Here is a 19,823-nt window from a genome sequence, read left to right as displayed (position 1 = left end):
AACTGAAGAGGGCTGTGCCTATTGTCATCATAATGGGAAGATAAACATCTTTCTCCCAGGACTACCTGGGGGATGATGTGAGAAAGATTTGTAAATGGAAGTAATAAGAGCATAGTGGTTTTGGAGTCAGAGAGACCTGGTTTCAAAGCCCTCCTAACACTTTCGAGCTATGTGAGAGATTTTTGCACATCTTAACCACTCTGAACCTCAGTTTTTTAATCTGCAAAATGGAGAAAATGATGGCTTCCTTAGAGAAGCTTTTAAAGATAAATGAGATAATGTTTGTAAAGTGCTTGACCTCTGGTGAGCATGCTATTATTACTGTATAGCAGAGGACAGAGAAGCTCAACAAATGTAAATACTCCTATGGCCAAGGTGGTTATGAAGATTAAAAAGGGTAAAATGTGCCATCCATTTAGCCACACACAGTGGGTGATGAACAAAAGCAGACTCTGAAGCAAGTCAGGGGAGATGGTGCAAGGAAGAGAGGGTGAAGGAAGCCTGAGGAAGCCTGGCCTGCAGGAAGGGATGTCTCAGGGGCATGTCCTGAGGCTTATCTGCAGGTATAGGCAGGGCCATCACAGGAAGGAAGAGGAGCAGGTGTCTTCTGGTGACCCCAGAGGGCAGACCTGTGATTGCCTGGAAAATGAGACAGGAGGTTGACTTACATGAGAAATAAATGCATGTCTCTCAGACCGGTTCAAAGACAGAATTAATGGCCTCGTGAGCTTCCCATCACTGTTGGTGACCAACAGAGACATCCGGTTCAGGGTCACTGCAGATGAGATCATTGAACTGCCCCCTTGAGAGGCCTATACAGGCATACCTCGGTGATATTGTGGGCTTAGTTCCAGACCGCAGCAATAAAGTAAATATCGCAATAAAGCAAGTCACATATTTTTTGGTTTCTCAGAGCAGATAAAAGTTACATTTATACTATACTGTACACTATTAATTGTGCAATAGCATTATGTCTAAAAAATGTACACATCTTAATTTTTAAAAAAATACTTTATTGCTTTAAAATGCTAACAATCATATGAGCCTTCAGTGAGTCATAATCTTTTTGCTGGTAGAGGGTCTTGCCTCAGTGTTGATGGCTGCTGACTGATCAGCGTGGTGATTGCTGAAGGTTGGGTGGACATAGCAATTTTGTAAAGTAAGACAACAAAGAAGTTTGCTGCATCAATTGACTCTCCTCTTCACAAAAGATTTCTCTGTAGCATGTGATGCTGTTTGACAGCATTCCATCCACAGTAGAACTTCTTTCAAAACTGGAGTCAGTCCTCTCAAACCCTGCTGCTGCTTTATCAGCTGAGTTTATGGAATATTCTAAATCCTTTGTTGTCATTTTAACAATGTTTATAGCATCTTCACCAGGAATATATTCCATCTCAAGAAACCACTTTCTTTGCTTATCCATAAGAAGCAACTCCTCATCTGTTCAAGTTTGATCATGAGATTGCAGCAATTCAGTCACATCTGCAGGCTCTACTTCTAATTCTAGCTCTCTTGCTATTTTCACCACATCTGCAGTGACTTCCTCCACTGGAGTCTTGAACCCATTAAAGTCATTCATGAGAAGTGGAATCAACTCCTTTCAAACTCCTGTTAATGTTGCTATTTTGACCTCCTCCCATGAATCACAAATGTTCTTAGTGACATCTAGAATGGTAAATTCTTTCCAGAAGGTTTCAATTGACTTTGCACAGATTGATCAGAGGAATCACTATCTATGGAAGCTATAGCCTTATGAATGTATTTCTTAAAGAATATGACTTGAAAGTCAAAATGACTCCTTGGTCCATGGGCTTCAGAATGGATATTGAGTTAGCTGGCAGGAGAACAACATTCATCTCCTTGTACATCTCTATCAGAGCTCTCAGGTGCATTGTCAAAGAGCAATAAAATATTTTGAAAGGAATCATTTTTTTCTGAACAGTAGGTCTCAACAGTGGGCTTAAAATATTCAGTAAACCATACTCTAAACAGATGTGCTATCATCCAGGCTTTGTTGTTCCATTTCTAGAGCACAGGCAGAGTAGATTTAGTCTGATTCTTAAGGGCTCTGGGACTTTCAGAATCATGAGTATTGGTTTCAACTTAAAATCACCAGCTGCATTAGCCCTTAACCAGAGAGTCAGCCTGTCCTTTGAAGCTTTGAAGCCAGGCATTGACTTCTTCTCTCTAGCTATGAAAACCCTCGATGGCATCTTGTTCCAATAGAAGGCTGTTTAATCTGCATTGAAAAATCTATTGTTTGGTGTAGCCACTTTCATCAGTGATCTTAGCTAGATCTTCTGGATAACTTGCTGCAGCTTCTCCTTCTCTATCAGCATTTGCTGCTTCACCTTGCACTTTTATGTTATGGAGAGAGCTACTTTCCTCAAACCTCATGAACCAACTTCTGCTAGCTTCAGACTTTTCTTCTGCAGCTTTCTCACCTCTCTTAGCCTTCCTAGAATTGAAGAGAGTTAGAGCCTTGCTCTGGATTAGGCTGTGGCTTAAGGGAATGCTGTGGCTGGTTTCATCTTCTTATCCAGATCACTCAAACTTTCTATCAGTAGTAAGGCTGTTTTGCTTTCTTATCATTCATGTGTCCACTAGAGTAGCACTTTCAATTTCCTTTTAGAACTTTTCCTTTGCATTATTCAAACTTGGCTGACTGTTTGATGCAAGAGGCCTAGCTTTTGGCCTGTCTCAGCTTTCGACATGCCTTCCTCACTAAGCATAATCATTTCTAGCTTTTGATTTAAAGTGAGAGACATGAAACTCTTCCTTTCACTAGACCACTTAGAGACCATTGTAGGGTTATTAATTTGCCTAACTGCAATATATTGTGTCTCAGGGAATAGAGAGGCCTGAGGAGAGAGAGAGAGATGAGAGAATGGCCAGTCAGAACACAGATAACATTTATCAATTAAGTTTGCCATCTTATACAGGTGTGATTTGTGGTGCCCCAAAACAATTACAATAGTAGCATCAGAGATGAATGATCACAGGTCACCATAACAGATATAATAATAATGACAATTGGAAACATTGCTAGAATAACCAAAATATGACACAGAGACACAAAGTGAGCATATGCTGTTGGAAAAATAGCACGGGTTGCCATAAACTTGAATTTGAAAAAAAATTGCAATATCTGTGAAATGCAATAAAGCAAAACGCAGTCAAACGAGGCATGTCTGCATATCCTATATGGAGCGCCTTCCTACTCACTGCCTAATCTGGGAATCTTATTCACGTATTTCTTATTCCAATCTGTGGCTTTCTCAAAAAAATGTTTGAGGCACCTAAGACACACCTACAACAGAACCCTTAAAAATAAAGAAGAAAAAATACATGTAGTATAATGAAGAAAAGAAATAGCTATACCCCAAACCCAGGTACAGGATTCTCCTAGAATTGAGCACTAAATTTAGCCGAGCTCCCTGGCAGTCATAGCAAAAGAGAAAATGTGAAGGGTTTTATGACTCATCATTTACTAACAGAAATGCAGACAGGCGTACTAGGAGACACCTGCTTGTTCTAAGCCCTGAAACACAAGAGGAATTTCCCACGTGGGATCCTGGTATTCCTCCAAGTCTAAGATGCTAATGGGAGAAGGTGAGAGGAGACCCCTATTAGCCTCTGTGTTTATTTACTGTCTGCTCTGCAGGAGGAACTCTCAGTCCACAGGAGCAGGTGCGATATGGGCTGCCGATTGGTCCTTCTGGGGGCCAACACTCAGGCTTCCTGGCCTGTGGGACTGCAGGGGGCACTGTGGGACAGCACACCACACTCCCTAAGGCCTCCCCTAGGGCCCTCTGTACCTGCTGGTGGCCAAGAAAGGTCAGAGTCGCCAGATCCGGCTACAAGGGCACTTCCATGCCACCTTGCGCAGTGGGGCCTGTGCACGCGCCGCCTGCCGCTTAGGGGGCTTATGAAAGGCGATGAAGTCCATTGCTCCCGAGGACAGAGAGACTGATCCAGTGCTGAGACCTCAGGCAAGATTCTATCCCTCTGAATCGCAGCTCCTCATCTAGAGAGTGACGTGATAACACCGCACTGGGCTGGCATGGGGTTTAAACGGGACAGTGCATGGAAAGCCCTGGAAGCAGGGCCTGCCCAAGACTCAGGAACCTGTTGTCATCTCTCTTCTTGTTACCAGAGTTAGGCGGGAAAGTAGGCAGCTCTGGCTTGAGCCCCACTCATCCTGCGACCTTGGGTGTCCTTTCCCTCCTGAGCCCTGAGGCAGGCAGGGGTCCACGTGGAAAACCCTGCAAGCATGGGGACAGGAAGTCCCCCTCACCTCGAGGACCGTGTCTCTCACTGACTGGAGGCCACAGGACTGGGTCTTGGACACACTTGGCCTTGTCCACAGGAAGCTGGCTGTGCGCCGCACCGGCGGTTCCCACCAGGCTGTCCTTGGCTCCTGGTCCCATAACAGGCAAGTGGTAGCAGAAGCATAAAGATTTAGAGAGAAAGGCCTAAAACCGAACACATTTCTCCCTTTAACTATTGCTCTGCTCACCTTCCCACCTCCCTCACCTCTTGGTAATTTGTGAAAAACAAAAACAAAATTCTGTGTTTGGATATTTGATGTTTGTGCAGGGCCGCCTCGACCAGCTCCCAGAATGCCAGTGTGCAAGGGAGCCAGCAGTCTTGGGATTTTGCCCTGGATCTGGGGAAGTCCTAGGCACCTGGCCTTTTCCTCCACACCCCTCAATGTTGTCTTACTTCCTGGGGTGTGTTATTACTGTCCCCATTTTAAGAATGATGGAATTGCATCTTCAAGAGGTTACTAGCCCATAGTCATATGGTTCGTGGCTGAGCTGGGATTCAAACTCAGGCCTCTGAAGCCAAGTCCAGGCCTCCCTTCCTTCCACCATGCCGCCTACTTCCCAGCACCTACAGTGGTCCATTATGCATCAGACCTACCTAGCATGTGGGTCTCATCTGGTCCCATGGATCCGAAATGTGAGGATTGGCTGGTGGCATCAGAGCCACCTGGGGCACAAATTAAAGGTGAATTTCTGTTCCCACCCGTAACTACTGAGCCAGAGTCTCTGGGCTCTGTGCTTGGATCTCCCCTCAGTCACTCTCCCCAGAACTCTCCCTCCCCTGCCATCCTGCCCATCACACCAGCCTCTGCCCACTCCTGCCTCTTTTGTTCCCCACCAACCACCTCCAGGGAAGGGTTCTTACTCCCAGCTCTCCTTACCACCCTTCCGGGGGCATGGGTTTAGCCCCCACCAGGGCCTCCTTGTTGCTAAATCCAGAGATAGCTCCACCAGCCCCATCCCATGGGATCCCTCTGAGGCTGTCTCCTCAGGGTGACCCTCCCCCCTTTTACTGCAGGACAAGGGTTGGCCATCACTGGACATTGGTCACCTGCTGCTGGACCAAGCTCAGCCTCACTCACATTGCATGGGCTGAGCATGGGAAGGGACAGGTCTCTGAAGGACAATGGTGGCGTTTTGTGCCTTAAACTCCCAGGCACCTCTCAGCTTAGCAGTTCCCATTCCATGACTAGAAGATTCTAGGCTTTTCTACATCAGAGACACTTTGATCCTAAACCTTTGGACAGGACCAGGGCGGGAGGGTCCACCGGAGCTTCAAGGCGAGAGGCTCTGTGTGGGGGCTCAGCGGTGTGTCTGAACACTTCCTTCTTGCTCTCTGTGTATTATTTCAACTCACTGTTACAACCACTGGGAGGCAGACAATGAAGGCTCGGAAAGGGACAGTGACTTGACTACGGTCACCTGGTTGAGTCAGGCCTAAAATGCAGGCGGGTGTGACGTCACGGTCCTGCCGTTTCTGCTCCAGCCACTGCCTCCTCTGATGGGACTCCAGCTGCATTGACTGGATCTCGAAGGCAGGTGAGCCTGAGGGATCAGAGGGGCCTGGAGGGCTGGAGGGATACTGCCTGAGCCAAGACTTGATGAGGAAATTGCCACACTGGAGCCCAGTGCTGATGCTCCTGGAGAATGTGGTTCCCTCTCTGGTCCTGCTGAGCACTCTGCACCCCTGGGCTACTCCCTCCCCGCGCTGCGCCTCTGTCTCTCCATTCCCACCCACCAGGCAGCTTTTGCAACCTCCTCTGAAGACCTCCTCCATCAGTGCTCTGGGCTTCTAATGACCAGGTTTCCACAAGCCCAAGGTGCCACCGATGTAAGACATGTGTGGATACAGGAAGAAATACCATTTCAGGATGTGTGCATTTTATATGTTTCAACTTTCAAAACAAAGATATGCATCTTGGGATGAAAGTACCATGGGAACCCCTGCCACCTCAGGATGGGCCAGCCCAGCTGTTGTGGGGGCTCTTTCTGGATATGACCCAGGACTATGGTCCAGAGAATGAATTCAGTGACGGGGGCGTTGTCTCTTTGGCTGTCTGCGCTCCCTGAGGCCGGGGCGCTGCCTTTTCTGGCCGAGGCTCTTCCCTTTCTCAGATTGAATCCTGGGATGGAAAGTGTCAGTGTGGAGATGCAGGGGACTCCTGAGCTGGGCTGGCTCAGCCCCCCACTCTGCCTATCACCTTCCTCCGGGTCCAGGACAGTCCCAGGGAAAGGGGCACACCCCTGGGGTAATGAAGGAGTGACCATCTCTGGCATGGAAAATGGTCAGGGCCTTGGGTTGAGTCTCGGCTCAGAGAACACATGACCAGAGTGCCCAGCCAGACCCTGGTTCCCTGGGAGATGGCCCAGACACGCACATGCACACACTGACACCCATGCACAGCACCCCCCAACACACTCCCCACACATGCAATGCACACACCCACACCCACGCACAGACCCCCACACCACCCCACACACGCAACACACGCCCACACCCACAGACCCCCACACACCACCCCACATATGCACATATACACACCCACACACACCCCCACACCACCCCACGCACACAATACACACACCCACTCACAAACCCCCACACACCACACACGCAATACACACACAGACCCCCAGCCCCCCCCACATGCACATATACACACCCACACCTACACACACCCCCACACCACCCCACACACGCAATACACACCCACTCACAAACCCCCACACCACAGCACACATGCAATACACACACACAGACCCCCACACACATGCACATATACACACCCACAACAGACCCCCACACACCACCCCACACACACAATACACACCCACACACCGATCCCACACACCACCCCACACACACAATACACACCCACACACCGATCCCCACACACCAACCCACACATGCTCATATACACCCACACACACCCCCACACCACACACATGCACATGTACACACCCACATCCACACACAAACCCCCACACCACACCACACACACAATACACACACACAGACCCCCACACACCACTCCACACACATGCACATATACACGCCCACACACACCCCCACACAGCACCTCACACATGCACATGCACACACCTACACTTGCGTAGCCCCGCACACGCCACCCCACATGTCTCCATAGATACACATACACACCCCACAAACCACATATAGCCCCATATACACACACACAACACAAACCACACATAGCCGTGTAGACACACATATACATACACACCACACATCACACACCACACATAGTCCCATACACACACACACCACCCCACACACGTCTCCATACAAACACACATACCACACCATAGCACCATACACGCACACACATAAACACACATGACAAACCACACAAAGCTCCATACACACACTCACACATACCACTCCATACCTGCCTCCATACACACAGGCAAACACTCCATATGTGTTCCCCACACACCCCATACATGTCCACATACAAACACACCCCATGTATGTCCACACACATACACATGAATCACATACAGCACATGTAGCGACCATTTACACAAAACTTGTGCACAGGCCTAGAGTCAGGTCATGTAGACAGGACACACCTATCCCACACTGACACTGCCCACCTCCCTAACACTCCCCGCAGTGCAGACTTCCCCAAGCAGGCTGCCACACAGCCGTGTTCCTAGAACATGCTCACATACACTCTACTCACACCCTCCACGGAGCACCCTGGGAGCTCCTCCCGTCCACTGCCCCCTGTGCCGGTGCAGCATCTGACACCCGACACCGCGCTCAGGGGCCAGGCCTCCTGGGCCTGATGGTGCAGGCATTTATTGACAGAACAAAAAAGAGACTGGACCCCTAACCATCCCATTTCCTCCCTGCCCTCCCTCCCAGCCCCCAGCTGGCCCAGCATACTGTGGGCATTCCCGGCCCGCGGAAGTCCAGATGAGGCTAATTCAGTTTCTAAACCCAACTCAACTGACAATTTATTTAGGACAATTGGCCATCCCGCCTGCTCTGCATCACTGACTCCGCATGGATTAACTCAAAGGCTGCACACCCCCGCTGGGCAGATTTAATTAGGCGGAAAAACTGACCTGAAGCCTCTGGGGGCCTGGGGCCTGGATGTCAGCCAGGGCTCCCCTGATTAGTTATCACATGCCCCAGTGCCTGCAGCCCTGCCCTGCCTCAGAATCCTCAGAGAGGACCAATCCAACCCTCACTGTACCCATGATGAAACTGAGGCCCAGAGAGGGGAAGGAACTCGCCAAGGTCACACAGCAAGTGAGCAGCTGCACCGGAATGTTGGTCCCTGTACCACATTACAGCCATCGCCTTGTTCCTGAAACGCCAGACTGCATGAACACAGCTCCCCAAGGCGAACCCCTGAACAGCTCTGATCCGAAAGGCAAGCACAATTTTCTAAAGATGACTGTGGCATAAATAATTCATAAATGAAAGTCATGGCACATATTGGTCATTTTAATAGATAGTAAATTGCCTTTCTGATTTATGGTTTCAGGGGTGGGGTTATGATAAAAATAACGTGGTGATTTATAAAACATTTTCTTAAGTCAACAGATCGTTAGTAGGTTTGTCTGACTTTACAGCCAACAGCTTCACCACCCTGGTTACCATAGAAATGGGATGCCTTGCTCTGTTGCCATGGCGACCACTTTCTAGAACACAATTGGTGGGTCTCTCATGGTTTGTGATTTCGTTTTGGGGGAAAAAAAAACGCCAGAAACTACCAGCTTGGGTTTATGCCGCATTGTCAGACGATCTCGCCTGTGTTGTCTTGAAATTCTACAGGGTGGCAACTGCCATGGCCAGGCTGGGTGACAGTTGCCCGAGGACTGCCCAGCAGAGCTCCCTCTGTGCCCCCTGTCAGACCAGCAGCCCAGGAGAGACTGGCCTCCCAGCAGGCCTGGATCCTGGGTGTGGTGGGACTCAGGCCTGCTGCAGGCATGGCATGTAGAAGGGAGACAAATTCTGGCAGGTCACACAAAATCAGGATGCCCACGGGTGACAGGCACAGCCTAGGGTCGGGAAATCCGGGAGATGGCAGCCTGAGCAAGGAAGGCAGAGGAGGCAGAGGCAAGGTGGGCTGGAGCTGCCTGTCCTGTGGGAGGGGGACAGACACTGAGTCAGTTACACCTGGGGTCAGGAGAGAGAGGTCTGCAGGGAGCTGCCGGGGCACAGCCGGGGCCTGCATGTGCTCACAGTGCGTATGCTGTGCTGTTATCTCTGCTGCATCGTCTGTGTGTGCCGAGTGTGTATGCACGAGTGGTGCGTGTGTGCGCCTTGCGGTGCAGCACCCGAGTGTTTCTGGTGGCGTGTGGCGATGTGTCTTTGCAAGTGCTATCTGGGCTCCTGTGTTTACTGTGTGGTGGGGACATTGTTGTAGTTTGTGTGCCATGTGCACAGTGTCTGTGCTTAGGTAGTGGATGAGACGTTTGCTTTGGGTCACTGTGTGTATTTGTGGTCTGTGGGTGACTCTTCCATGTCTCTAGGTGGCTTGGATTGGGAAGCAGATAGCTCATGTGGGAAGCAGCCCCCTACTCTTGCCTGTGACCCTACAGCCCCCGGGGATGACAGCCCAGGGTTGCCACATAGGCTTTTCTGAGGCTTACTAGGCAGAGGGTCCCTCTGCTGTTGACATTATACCTTGCTAGACAGGGGCAGTGTCCCCACCCAAGGGGCTGCTCTTGCCCCAGTTGCTAGCAGATTCTGGGCAATGAGCCCTAAGAAGCATTTAGATGTGGCTGGCTCCAGTCTTTGGATCCAGGTAACCCTGCTCTATCACTGGGCATAGGCACAACCTGCTCTTAGGGATTCTGGGCTGTGCCTGTTAAGCTCCTAGACAGAGCCATTTAGACACAATCGGGGGCAGCTCTCCAGTGGGTGGGGCTGCAATTTTAGCTCTAGGAGCTTTGGCGACTCTGGAGGCAAGAGCTTAGGTTCTAGAGCTCAATACACTTGGGAGGCCTAGTCGGGTGAATCACCTGAGATCAGGGGTTCGAGACCAGCCTGGCCAACATGATGAAACTCCATCTCTACTAAAAAACACACACCAAAAAAATTAGCCAGGCGTGGTGGCGGGCACCTGTAGTCCCATCTACTCAGGAGGCTGAGGTGGAGAATCGCTTGAACCCAGGAGGCAGAGGTTGCAGTGAGCTGAGATTGCACCATTGCACTCCAGCCTGGGTGACAGAATGAGACTCTGTCTTTAAAAAAAAAAAAAAAAAATAGCCGGGTGTGGTGGTGCAAGCTTATAATCCCAGCTACTTGGGAGGCTGAGGCGGGAACCCAGGAGGCGGAGGTTGCAGTGAGCCAAACATGCCACTGCACTCCAGCCTGTGTGACAGAGCAGGACTCCATCTCAAAAACAAAAACAAAAGAAAAACACCTGGGTCCAAGTCTCAGCCTCATCACGAGTGTTAAAACCTTGGCTTAGTCCCCGAACCTCCCTGTACCTGCATTTCCTCCTTGACACAATGGGGATATGACCCTGTCTCACCAAGATGGTGTGAGGACTGAAGGCGCATAGTAGGTCCTCAAGCTTTGGGAGCTTTTTCCTCTCTCCTTCCTATGCACAGCCAGCCCTGGAGAATGGACACAAGGGACCTCGGGCTTCGTTGCTCTTGCTCCAGCTGTGCCTGTGGCTGACCTCCTACTGGTTGAGACTTAGGAGGACACTGGGGTCTGAGCAGGCTGGGGCATCTTCCCCCGCAACCCTCTAGGGGTCCCTTGGGATTTGATGTTGCTGGGGCTCTGCCTGTAACAGAGAAGATCAGGCCTCACAGTAGCAGAGGACAGGAAGGCAGGCGCCCAGGGAGCCTGAGCAGGGCGAGAGGCCTGGCCTCCACCTCTACTGACTCTCTGGGGAAGGGGTCTTTGCACCTGGACCTGGCTTTTGCTGCCTGCTCCCCATCCTCCACTCCTTGGGCACTGGGGCCCAGAGAGGAAAGAATCTAGACAGGCTGTCCATTGATCCCTGAGAAACAAAGACTTTTTACCCTAATCTTATAAGGCCTGAGTTTTCCGATAGGGATCTGAACTGAGAGAAGCACTTGAGATGAGAGCTCTGAGGCCTGTGGGGGCGCCTGGGAGTTACCAAGCTCCTGGGACATCAGTGCCCTCTCTGGGCTGTTCCCGTGAGCCTCCCCAGGCACTAAAGAGCTGGAGTTGGAGATGGGCTTGCTGCCTCCCTAGGGTGCATTTAGAGATTCCTGGGGATTCCCTTCAGTTGCTGCCTCCTGTGGGCCACGGCTGTGAAGGGGAGCCTCAACTCAGGGGAAGGTCCACTTAGTAGGGCCCTGAAGGATGAATGGGATATTTCCAGACAGAGACTGACAGGAGCACTCTCCAGCAGAAGGAACAGCAGGTACAAAACCACGGAGGTGGGGAGACACTCTATGGTCAGAAATGGCAGAGGTGTGCACATGGCAAGAATGTTGGGTGCAGGCAGGGAGAGGACCCTGGGAAATTAAATGAGGCCAGGGCGTGGAGAGCCTCATGTGCCAGCCTGGGAAATTTGGGCTTTCTTTGTGGGCTGCATGGGCAGAGCTGGGATTCCAGTTGACAGCATCCTCTGGTAGCCAAGACTGAAGTCTAAAACATGCTTTGATGGCAGTGACCCTGCCCGGAGAGCGTCCCATATGAACAGAGGGTACAGTGGAGAATGGATGTCGGGGGGCAGTTTGGGAAGGGGATGTCCTGGCTGATAGGGCAGTGAGGAGGGGAGGTGCCTCCGGCCTCCAGCCAGGATTGAGAGCCAAGTGAGCAATGGGCCCTGCCTCTTGGCACCGTTCGGTCACCCACAGTGTGCTTGTTCCTCTCCTCCCATACAAAGGCCAGGGCATGGAGTGCAGCTGGGGGGGGGGCCTGCCCTGCCCTCAGGGAGTCTCTGGGCTGTGAACACCAACCTCCAGGATGGGGCCTTCTAGGGGGACTCTGAAGCCAGATACCCAGCAGACCAGGATGTGTGTTTTAGCTCCAAGAGCCTTGGCGACTCTGGTGATGGAGAGAGCTCTGGAGCTCATTAAACTTGCAGCCAGAGTGGTGGCCTCTTCCTGTTGCTTCCACGTTGCTTTCCTGGTCTACCTCTGCGGTGCCCAGGTCTGGTCTTTCTGGATCTGGAAGTCATGGCTTTAAACCTCTACCCTGCCTCTCTCAAGTGCACACAAATTACTCTGACCTTTTTCCAGTCTCCTCTAGTTCATAAGGCTGAGGATTCAGCTTTTCAGTCCACTGCATTGTACTTGTCTCTGAACGTATCCTTCACCTGAGCTAGGCAGGGAGCTCCCTGAGGCTGGATTGAGGCCTTATTCAACTCTGCCAGGCAAAACTTGGTGCCTTGTGAGGAATGGATGGATGGGTGCATGGATGGATGGAAGGGAGGGAGGGAGGGAGGGACACAGGAAAGAGGGAGGGAGAGAAAGAAAAACAAAAAAGGAGGGAAGGGAAAAAGAATGAATGGATGTATAGAAGGAAAGAAGGGAGGGAGGGAGAGAGAAAAGAAGGGAGGGAGGATGAGTGGATGGATGAGTGCATGAATGGATTTAAGAAAGGATGAATGGATGCAGGGAAGGAGAGAGGAAAGGAGGAAGGGAGAATGACGCGCTGGTGAAAGAAAGGAGGGATAGGCCAGGTGGGGTGGTTCTTGCCTGTAATCCCAGCACTTGGGGCAGTCAAGGCAGGAGGCTTGCCCGAAGCCAGGAGTTCAAAACCAGCCTGGACAACATAGAGAGACCCTATCTCTACAAAATATAAATAAATAAATAAATAAACAAACAAATAAACAAACAAATAAATAAATAAAATTTAAAAACAGAAAGGAGGGACAGATGGATGGAAGGAAGGAGGCATATGGACCACACTTGATAGTGGCTCAGGAGACAGTTTTCTGAAAATTGCACAATGCTCTGAACCAACAGGACTAATAGTGTCCCCTTGGCATAGCTTAGGCAGATCTCTTCCTGTTTCTAGGCCTCAGCTCCCCATTCGTAGCACGTGGTGTCTACACACTGCTCTCACTCCGTCATTCTGCGATGCCAGCTTTGTCGCTTCCCTTTGCTCCCAACTTCCCCCAACACAGAATGTGGTTTGGAAGGTCCACATACTTCTTGGTTCCCAGATCCCTGCCAGGTTGAGTGTCAGGCCCTGTGACCATGGTTAATCCAAACAAGACTGTTCTGGGACTTCCAGGGCACCCCCCTGGGTCGGGGAGGGGCATCACTGCAAACAAGGAGGCCCCTAGAGGCAGCATAGCTGCCTCCTGCTGCTGACACAGGGTGCAACCTCGGCCCTCCTCCAAGTGATCTATGAGGGCAGGTCAGAGAACAAAGGTGTCACCCCTTACAGACTATAGCCCAGAGCCGCCTCCTGGAGATGGCACTGCTTTGGCCATGGCTAGGTAGGGAGAAGGGGAACCCAGAGGAGTGGGGTACAGTGAGGACATGCAGGCGGGAGTGACTATCTAGGCCCCTGAGGGCTGACTGGCAGGGGCCCATCCGCCCAGGGCAGGGCCAAGGGAGGGCACAGTATGTTAGAGTCCCGGTGGGCCTGGTAGGAGACTGTGAGAAGAGACCTTGCCCCAGGATCCAGTCTGAGCAGGAGGATTTGAAACTCAGAAAGCTGCTCGATTCTGTCTCCTTGGTACCCGTGCCTGCTGCAGGCTAGAGAAACCCAGGGGGTCAGTAGATGAGACCTCCAAACCAAACCAAAGGGTCTCCCGAACCTCTTTGCAGGGGGCCCAGGGCCAGAGCAGGTGGTTCTGGACAGGCATTCCTTTTCACTGGTGCTGTCTGAGAGAGTAGGAGCCCACACATGTTTGGGAAGCCCCAGGCCTCCAGCAGCTTCTTCCTCCCTCCCACTCACACCCTTACCCTAGGGCTGGAAAGGAGTCAAGTAGAGCCTATGGGTTATGGTGCCTTTGGAGATCCCTGGTGCAATTCTCCTGATGCCTGAACCCTCAAACAGTCGCTCTCACAAAAGATCTTTCAGCCTCTATTTGAGTACCTCCAAGGACAGGGAATTCATTACCATGTTGTGGTGCAAGTTCCTAGGAAGACAGAGAGAGGGGGTACATTTTAAAAAGCTGTCTAAGACCATGGGGAAGACATACATTTTTTTCAGTTCTAGGCAGGATAGAACCTGAAAGAGACCACATGAGGGAGGTACAGACTCATGAAAAAGCAGCAAAGAGCCTGGAGTTGGGAGAACAAATGGAGATCTGGCCTCTGAGGGGCTTCATTCCACTCTAGCTATCCCCTCTTATTTCTTTGCAAACTTCAGCCCCAGCAGGCTGGGTCACTTTTATTGGGCAGGGTGTAGCTAAATGCCTTAACCAATCAGTTCCAAATCACAGTGGCTGAACACAATGGGAGTTTATTTCCCACTCAGGTAACAGTTCAATGTGGGTATTTGGCGGATGTCTTTCTTTTCAGGGACCCAAGCTCCTTCCCTCTGTAGTTACGCTAGTTCTTGGGGCTTCCACATTTAGCTGGCAATAGGGAAAGAAGAGAGCATCAATAGGGGGAAGAAGAGAGCATGGAAGACAGAGTAGGAGGGTTTTAGAGCCTGCCCTGGCGGTCGTGCAGGTCCCCCGTGCCCTGAGGAGAGAAATGTAGCACGTTGTGATGCAGGGGGCCTAGTGCAGGCATCTCTCCCAGCCTGGCCCTGGGACTGGACAGAGGCAACCCAGGCTTCTCCACTCTGGGTGGGCCTCCCCCTGACACTGTGTCTTTATCCCCACAGTATGTGGCCTTCGCTTCCCTCTTCTTCATCCTGGTCTCCATCACCACCTTCTGCCTGGAGACCCACGAGCGCTTCAACCCCATCGTGAACAAGACGGAGATCGAGAACGTTCGCAATGGCACGCAAGTGCGCTACTACCGGGAGGCGGAGACGGAGGCCTTCCTCACCTACATCGAGGGCGTCTGTGTGGTCTGGTTCACCTTCGAGTTCCTCATGCGTGTTGTCTTCTGCCCCAACAAGGTAGAGTTCATCAAGAACTCGCTCAACATCATTGACTTTGTAGCCATCCTGCCCTTCTACCTGGAGGTGGGGCTGAGCGGCCTGTCCTCCAAGGCTGCCAAGGACGTGCTGGGCTTCCTGCGCGTCGTCCGCTTCGTGCGCATCCTGCGTATCTTTAAGCTGACCCGCCACTTTGTGGGCCTGCGGGTCCTGGGCCACACGCTCCGCGCCAGCACCAACGAGTTCTTGCTGCTCATTATCTTCCTGGCCCTGGGCGTGCTGATCTTCGCCACCATGATCTACTACGCGGAAAGGATAGGGGCACAGCCCAACGACCCCAGCGCCAGTGAGCACACGCACTTTAAGAACATCCCCATCGGCTTCTGGTGGGCCGTGGTCACCATGACGACCCTGGGCTACGGAGACATGTACCCGCAGACGTGGTCCGGCATGCTGGTGGGGGCCCTCTGCGCGCTGGCGGGCGTGCTCACCATCGCCATGCCCGTGCCCGTCATCGTGAACAATTTCGGGATGTATTACTCCTTAGCCATGGCTAAGCAGAAACTACCAAAGAAAAAAAAGAAGCATATTCCGCGGCCACCGCAGCTGGGATCTCCCAATTATTGTAAATCTGTCGTAAACTCTCCACACCACAGTACTCAGAGTGACACATGTCCGCTGGCCCAGGAAGAAATTTTAGAAATTAACAGAGCAGGTAGGAAACCTCTTAGAGGCATGTCGATCTGACCTTTCACCTCCGCCCCTTGTAGCGATGATTCCAGATCCAGTCAGACTGCTTCCTTAGTTCCGTGGGTGACCCCGGACCCCGCACTCAGTCTCGAGGTGTGGAGCCTGAGGGCCCAGGGAGATGCTGGGCGGCCAAATTCAGAAGGCGAGAGCCTGCTAGAGGAACCTCACTGGTGCCCCTGGGTAAGGAGGTTGACGCGGTTGGTCTCCTGATGTTCTGAAGAGACAACGCGGCCCGCCAGGTTGCTGAGGACTAACTTAGCAGGAGCCGGGGGGCTCTGCTCGGCGGGGCAGGAGTCCCGCGTGAGGCTCTGACTCAGGCCACTGACCCGGTGTTGGGACAGGGCGGGGGCGGGTGTGATTTGGAAATGCCAGACAGCCTTTGATCTGGTCCTTACCACAGCTCCCTTCAGGCTGTGTAGAGGGCAGAGATGGTGCATGGGATCTGGGCAGGAGGGTCCCTTGCAAAGGCAGGAGCAAGGGTTCTCACCCCCAGCAGAGCCTGTCTCCATAGCTGAGTAGAATTCCTGCCCTGATTCGGGCTGCCCAGCTCCAGATCCTTCCCAGGAGACACCTGTAGCCCTCCGTGACAAGCTTACTTACCCCATAGCATGCCGAACCAACTCATCTTCTACCACCACTCTAGAGTTTAGCCTTTATCTTTAGGAACCTGTTGGAGTGACTCTAGCTTTCACGTTGTCTGTTTGGGTTGATGGTCGAGTGGGAGTTTCCGGTGACCTGATGGAAGCAGCTGCCGAGCAAAGGACTAGAGGGGGCCGCCACCCTGGGCAGCTTAGATGAAAGCGCTACAGACCAGCAACAGCCTCCCACCGAGGGTTCTCCCCGTTTCCAGCAGTAGGGACTGCAGCAGCAATATAGACATCCCAACCAGCGTACAACCACTTTCCCGAGAATTCACTGGGGGCCGGGAGGGGGGAGGGGGGCATGAAACAATACTAGTCACCGTGGGATATATTCTAATATTCCATGGCTAGTGGTTCGTTATGGGACTATCTCAGTTTTATGAGAACCTGCACATAGCACATAAAGTTGATCATGGGGCTCTGGTCCGAAGATATAAAGCCCATAGTCTACCTCTACCCATGGAATACCATCGACTTATTCTGTGGACACAGGGATTTCAAAGGAACAGATGACCCAGAGAAGAATGACAGCACTGAGTAAGAAGGAGTGCCGGGTGAGCGGGAGGTTGACATGACAGTTAGGTGGCATTTAGTCTATGAAGGACCTCCCCATGCCCAGGTCTGGCAGGAGGCTGCGTGGCTAGCTCAGCCCCAGGTGGGGAAGTTTCCCCCTGGTTTGGGTGGCCTCTCCCAGTGGACGAATGATTTTCTTCCCTGCTATCATGCTCTCTGACCCACCACCCCATCCCGATCCTCTCCTGGCTTTATCCCACAGCTATGCTGGCCCGAGCACTACGCCCAAGGCCCATTTCTTTGCCCATGGGGGCTTCCCGGCCCTTTCACCCTGCCTCATACCCTCCCCTTCCTGGGATTTCTGTAGGTGCCTGAGAGGAACATGGCCAGGGGTGGGCAGGGGTCTCTGAGGCTGAAACAGCTCCGAGCTCTCTGCTTTGGATTAGCTAGTTACTTGATTTCAGGAGCTGCCAACAGGGCTCTGGGCCTCTAGGGGGAAGGTGTGGGCTGGCCAGGCCCCAGCTTCCATGTGGGCCTAGCAAGAAGAGCTCAGCCTGAGTGGCATCACTGTGGCACTACCTGGTCCTTCCTTTGCATCCTCCCCAACACTGGATCTTTCAGGATTTTTGCCCCAAGCACGGTTGCCCCAGGCCAGCCAGTCAAGAATCCCCACTGCTCTCCAGGCAGGCCCAGATTCCTCTGTACTCTTGGACAATGACAGTATTATCCTGTGCGGAGTGCCCCTGCCCCCCAGGGAGTGCAGATGTGTTTGTTCAGACATGCACACCAGCTAATCCCAGGACACAAAACCTGTAAAACCCATGCACTCCTGTGGGATTGCCCCTGGGCTCCACAGTCTCTCCCCAGCCCTGCTTTTGGGAGCCACCTTGCCCTAGTCTCAGGTTTCAGGGGCCCAGAAAGTTCTGGCTTGGACAGTCTCTGTGACTGAGGAAGTATTTGGGGCCCTCCCAAGTTTGCCCACTGGAGCTTGGATGCCTGGATCCCTCCTGCCTCCCCAGCATCCCAGCTGTGCTCCCAAGCCCTTCCCAAGCACTCACTTCCCAGTGGTGTTGGTGCTGTCCTGATATCCTGACCCCCGAAGCTCCAGCCTCATCCCTCACCAGAATACTTCTCCCTCCAAAAGCTGGCATGTGAGACCTCGGCTATCCACCACCAAGAGGAGCTGTGGTCTTTAGGGGCGTCGTCCCCACCTCTGCACCCCGGAGTTCTTCCCATTCGCCTTTTCTCCTACTTGCAGCCATGCACCTAGATGGGCATAGGGTTGGGGTGAGTTTGTGGGAGAGTGAGGGGGAGGCCAGGGGCAAGGAGGGTAAATGTGGCCCCACGGGAATTGTGAGAGATGAGATGCAGCCCCCCAAGACCTTTATAGCCTCACTGTACCCCCAAGGAAGTCTAGTGGCCTCGCCAAAACCTGAGGTTCTCCAATTCCACTTTTAAAACCAGAGTTAGGGGCTGTGTGTGACATGCTGGGTTCTGAGGGCATCCCTCCCGCCCCCCCAGGCCAGCCCCCAGTGGTGCCAGCAGCACCTGCCCCTCACCTCCACCTCTTGGTCTCGCCTGAAGCCTCAGTCTGTGTGTCTGTCCCAGGGACAATCTGGTCTCCTCCTCTGTGCTGTGGCTGGCATGGCCTCAGTGTCTGAGGTCTTGTCCTGGGAGGGGTATCAAGAATCCAGTTCTCACCTGGTTGTAAGACCTCTTGGGGGATGCTAGGAGGGTACCCTGGCACAGCCAGGGATTGCCTGGGGCTGAGGGGCCTAGGAGAAGCTACTTCTCTCCCAGAAAGGGGCTCCTTCCTGCATCTGCATTTGGACGCCCAGACCGCCCGCTCTGGACAGCCCACAGTGCCTCCTCCGTCCTGCCATGCCCATTCGCATGTGTCTTGTCCATCTCTGCTCCTGTGATGTGGGTCAGTCCTTTGTGGTGCCGCGTCCAGGGCTGCAGGGTCCCACGTTGGTGAGCAGGGGGTGGCCAGGAGGGAGGGGTGGTGGCTGGGCTCCCTTCCTGCCCAGGGCACCTAGAACAGCCGCGAGGTCCCAGAGAAGCCCCTGCCTGGGTTCCCTGGGAGCTAACCCTGCAGCCTCTGGGTTATCTTTGGCCAAGGGGTCTAAAGTCCCCTATCCCCAGCCCCTCTACTTCCCCTGCTGGGCTGCAGTGGCTACCCAGTGAGTGGTGCTATCCATGGGCAGGGAGGGTGCTGGGCAGAGCTGACTAGGCAGCGGGTGGGGCTAAAAGAGTTTCTGCAGGGACCCAGCTGCAGGGTCAGCAGCATGGGCCCTGAGTGAGGTCCTTGTTGTCCTCAGGTGGGCTGTGGGGGAAGTAGCGGAGAAATGAAGTGACACTGCGGGCCAGGCATGGGTGTTCTTCTCCGTGTTGTTCACATTTTCTCTCTTTCTCTCTCTCTCCACTAATGTTTCTCTCTCTCTCTCTCCTCGTTTTGTTGCATGACTTGTGCCGGTTCTCGTGATTGTTCCCTGCTCGTGTCTCACAGACTGTCCCCATTTAGCCTGGGACTTTTTTCCTGAGTCCCCAGCTGGGCAGATCCCTTGGGGCTAAACCCAAGGAAACGCCCAGCAACCCCCACCCCACCCCAGC

General features: G+C 52.6%; 1 protein-coding gene across 2 annotated transcripts in view; it reads left to right on the top strand.

Annotated features, from left to right (window-relative positions):
* Window positions 1–19,823, top strand: part of KCNC1 (potassium voltage-gated channel subfamily C member 1) — a 47,606-nt gene that overhangs the window by 22,080 nt on the left and 5,703 nt on the right. For both annotated transcript variants that reach the window (XM_050755390.1, XM_050755389.1), the window contains exon 2: window positions 15,088–16,021. In XM_050755390.1, the coding sequence (XP_050611347.1) occupies window positions 15,088–16,021 (934 nt within the window). The remainder of the gene's footprint in view (window positions 1–15,087; window positions 16,022–19,823) is intronic.

Source organism: Macaca thibetana, chromosome 14, assembly GCF_024542745.1.
Source record: "Macaca thibetana thibetana isolate TM-01 chromosome 14, ASM2454274v1, whole genome shotgun sequence".
In the NCBI taxonomy this organism is placed as follows: Eukaryota; Metazoa; Chordata; class Mammalia; order Primates; family Cercopithecidae; genus Macaca; species Macaca thibetana.
This window is presented reverse-complemented; position numbering and strand designations above follow the sequence as displayed.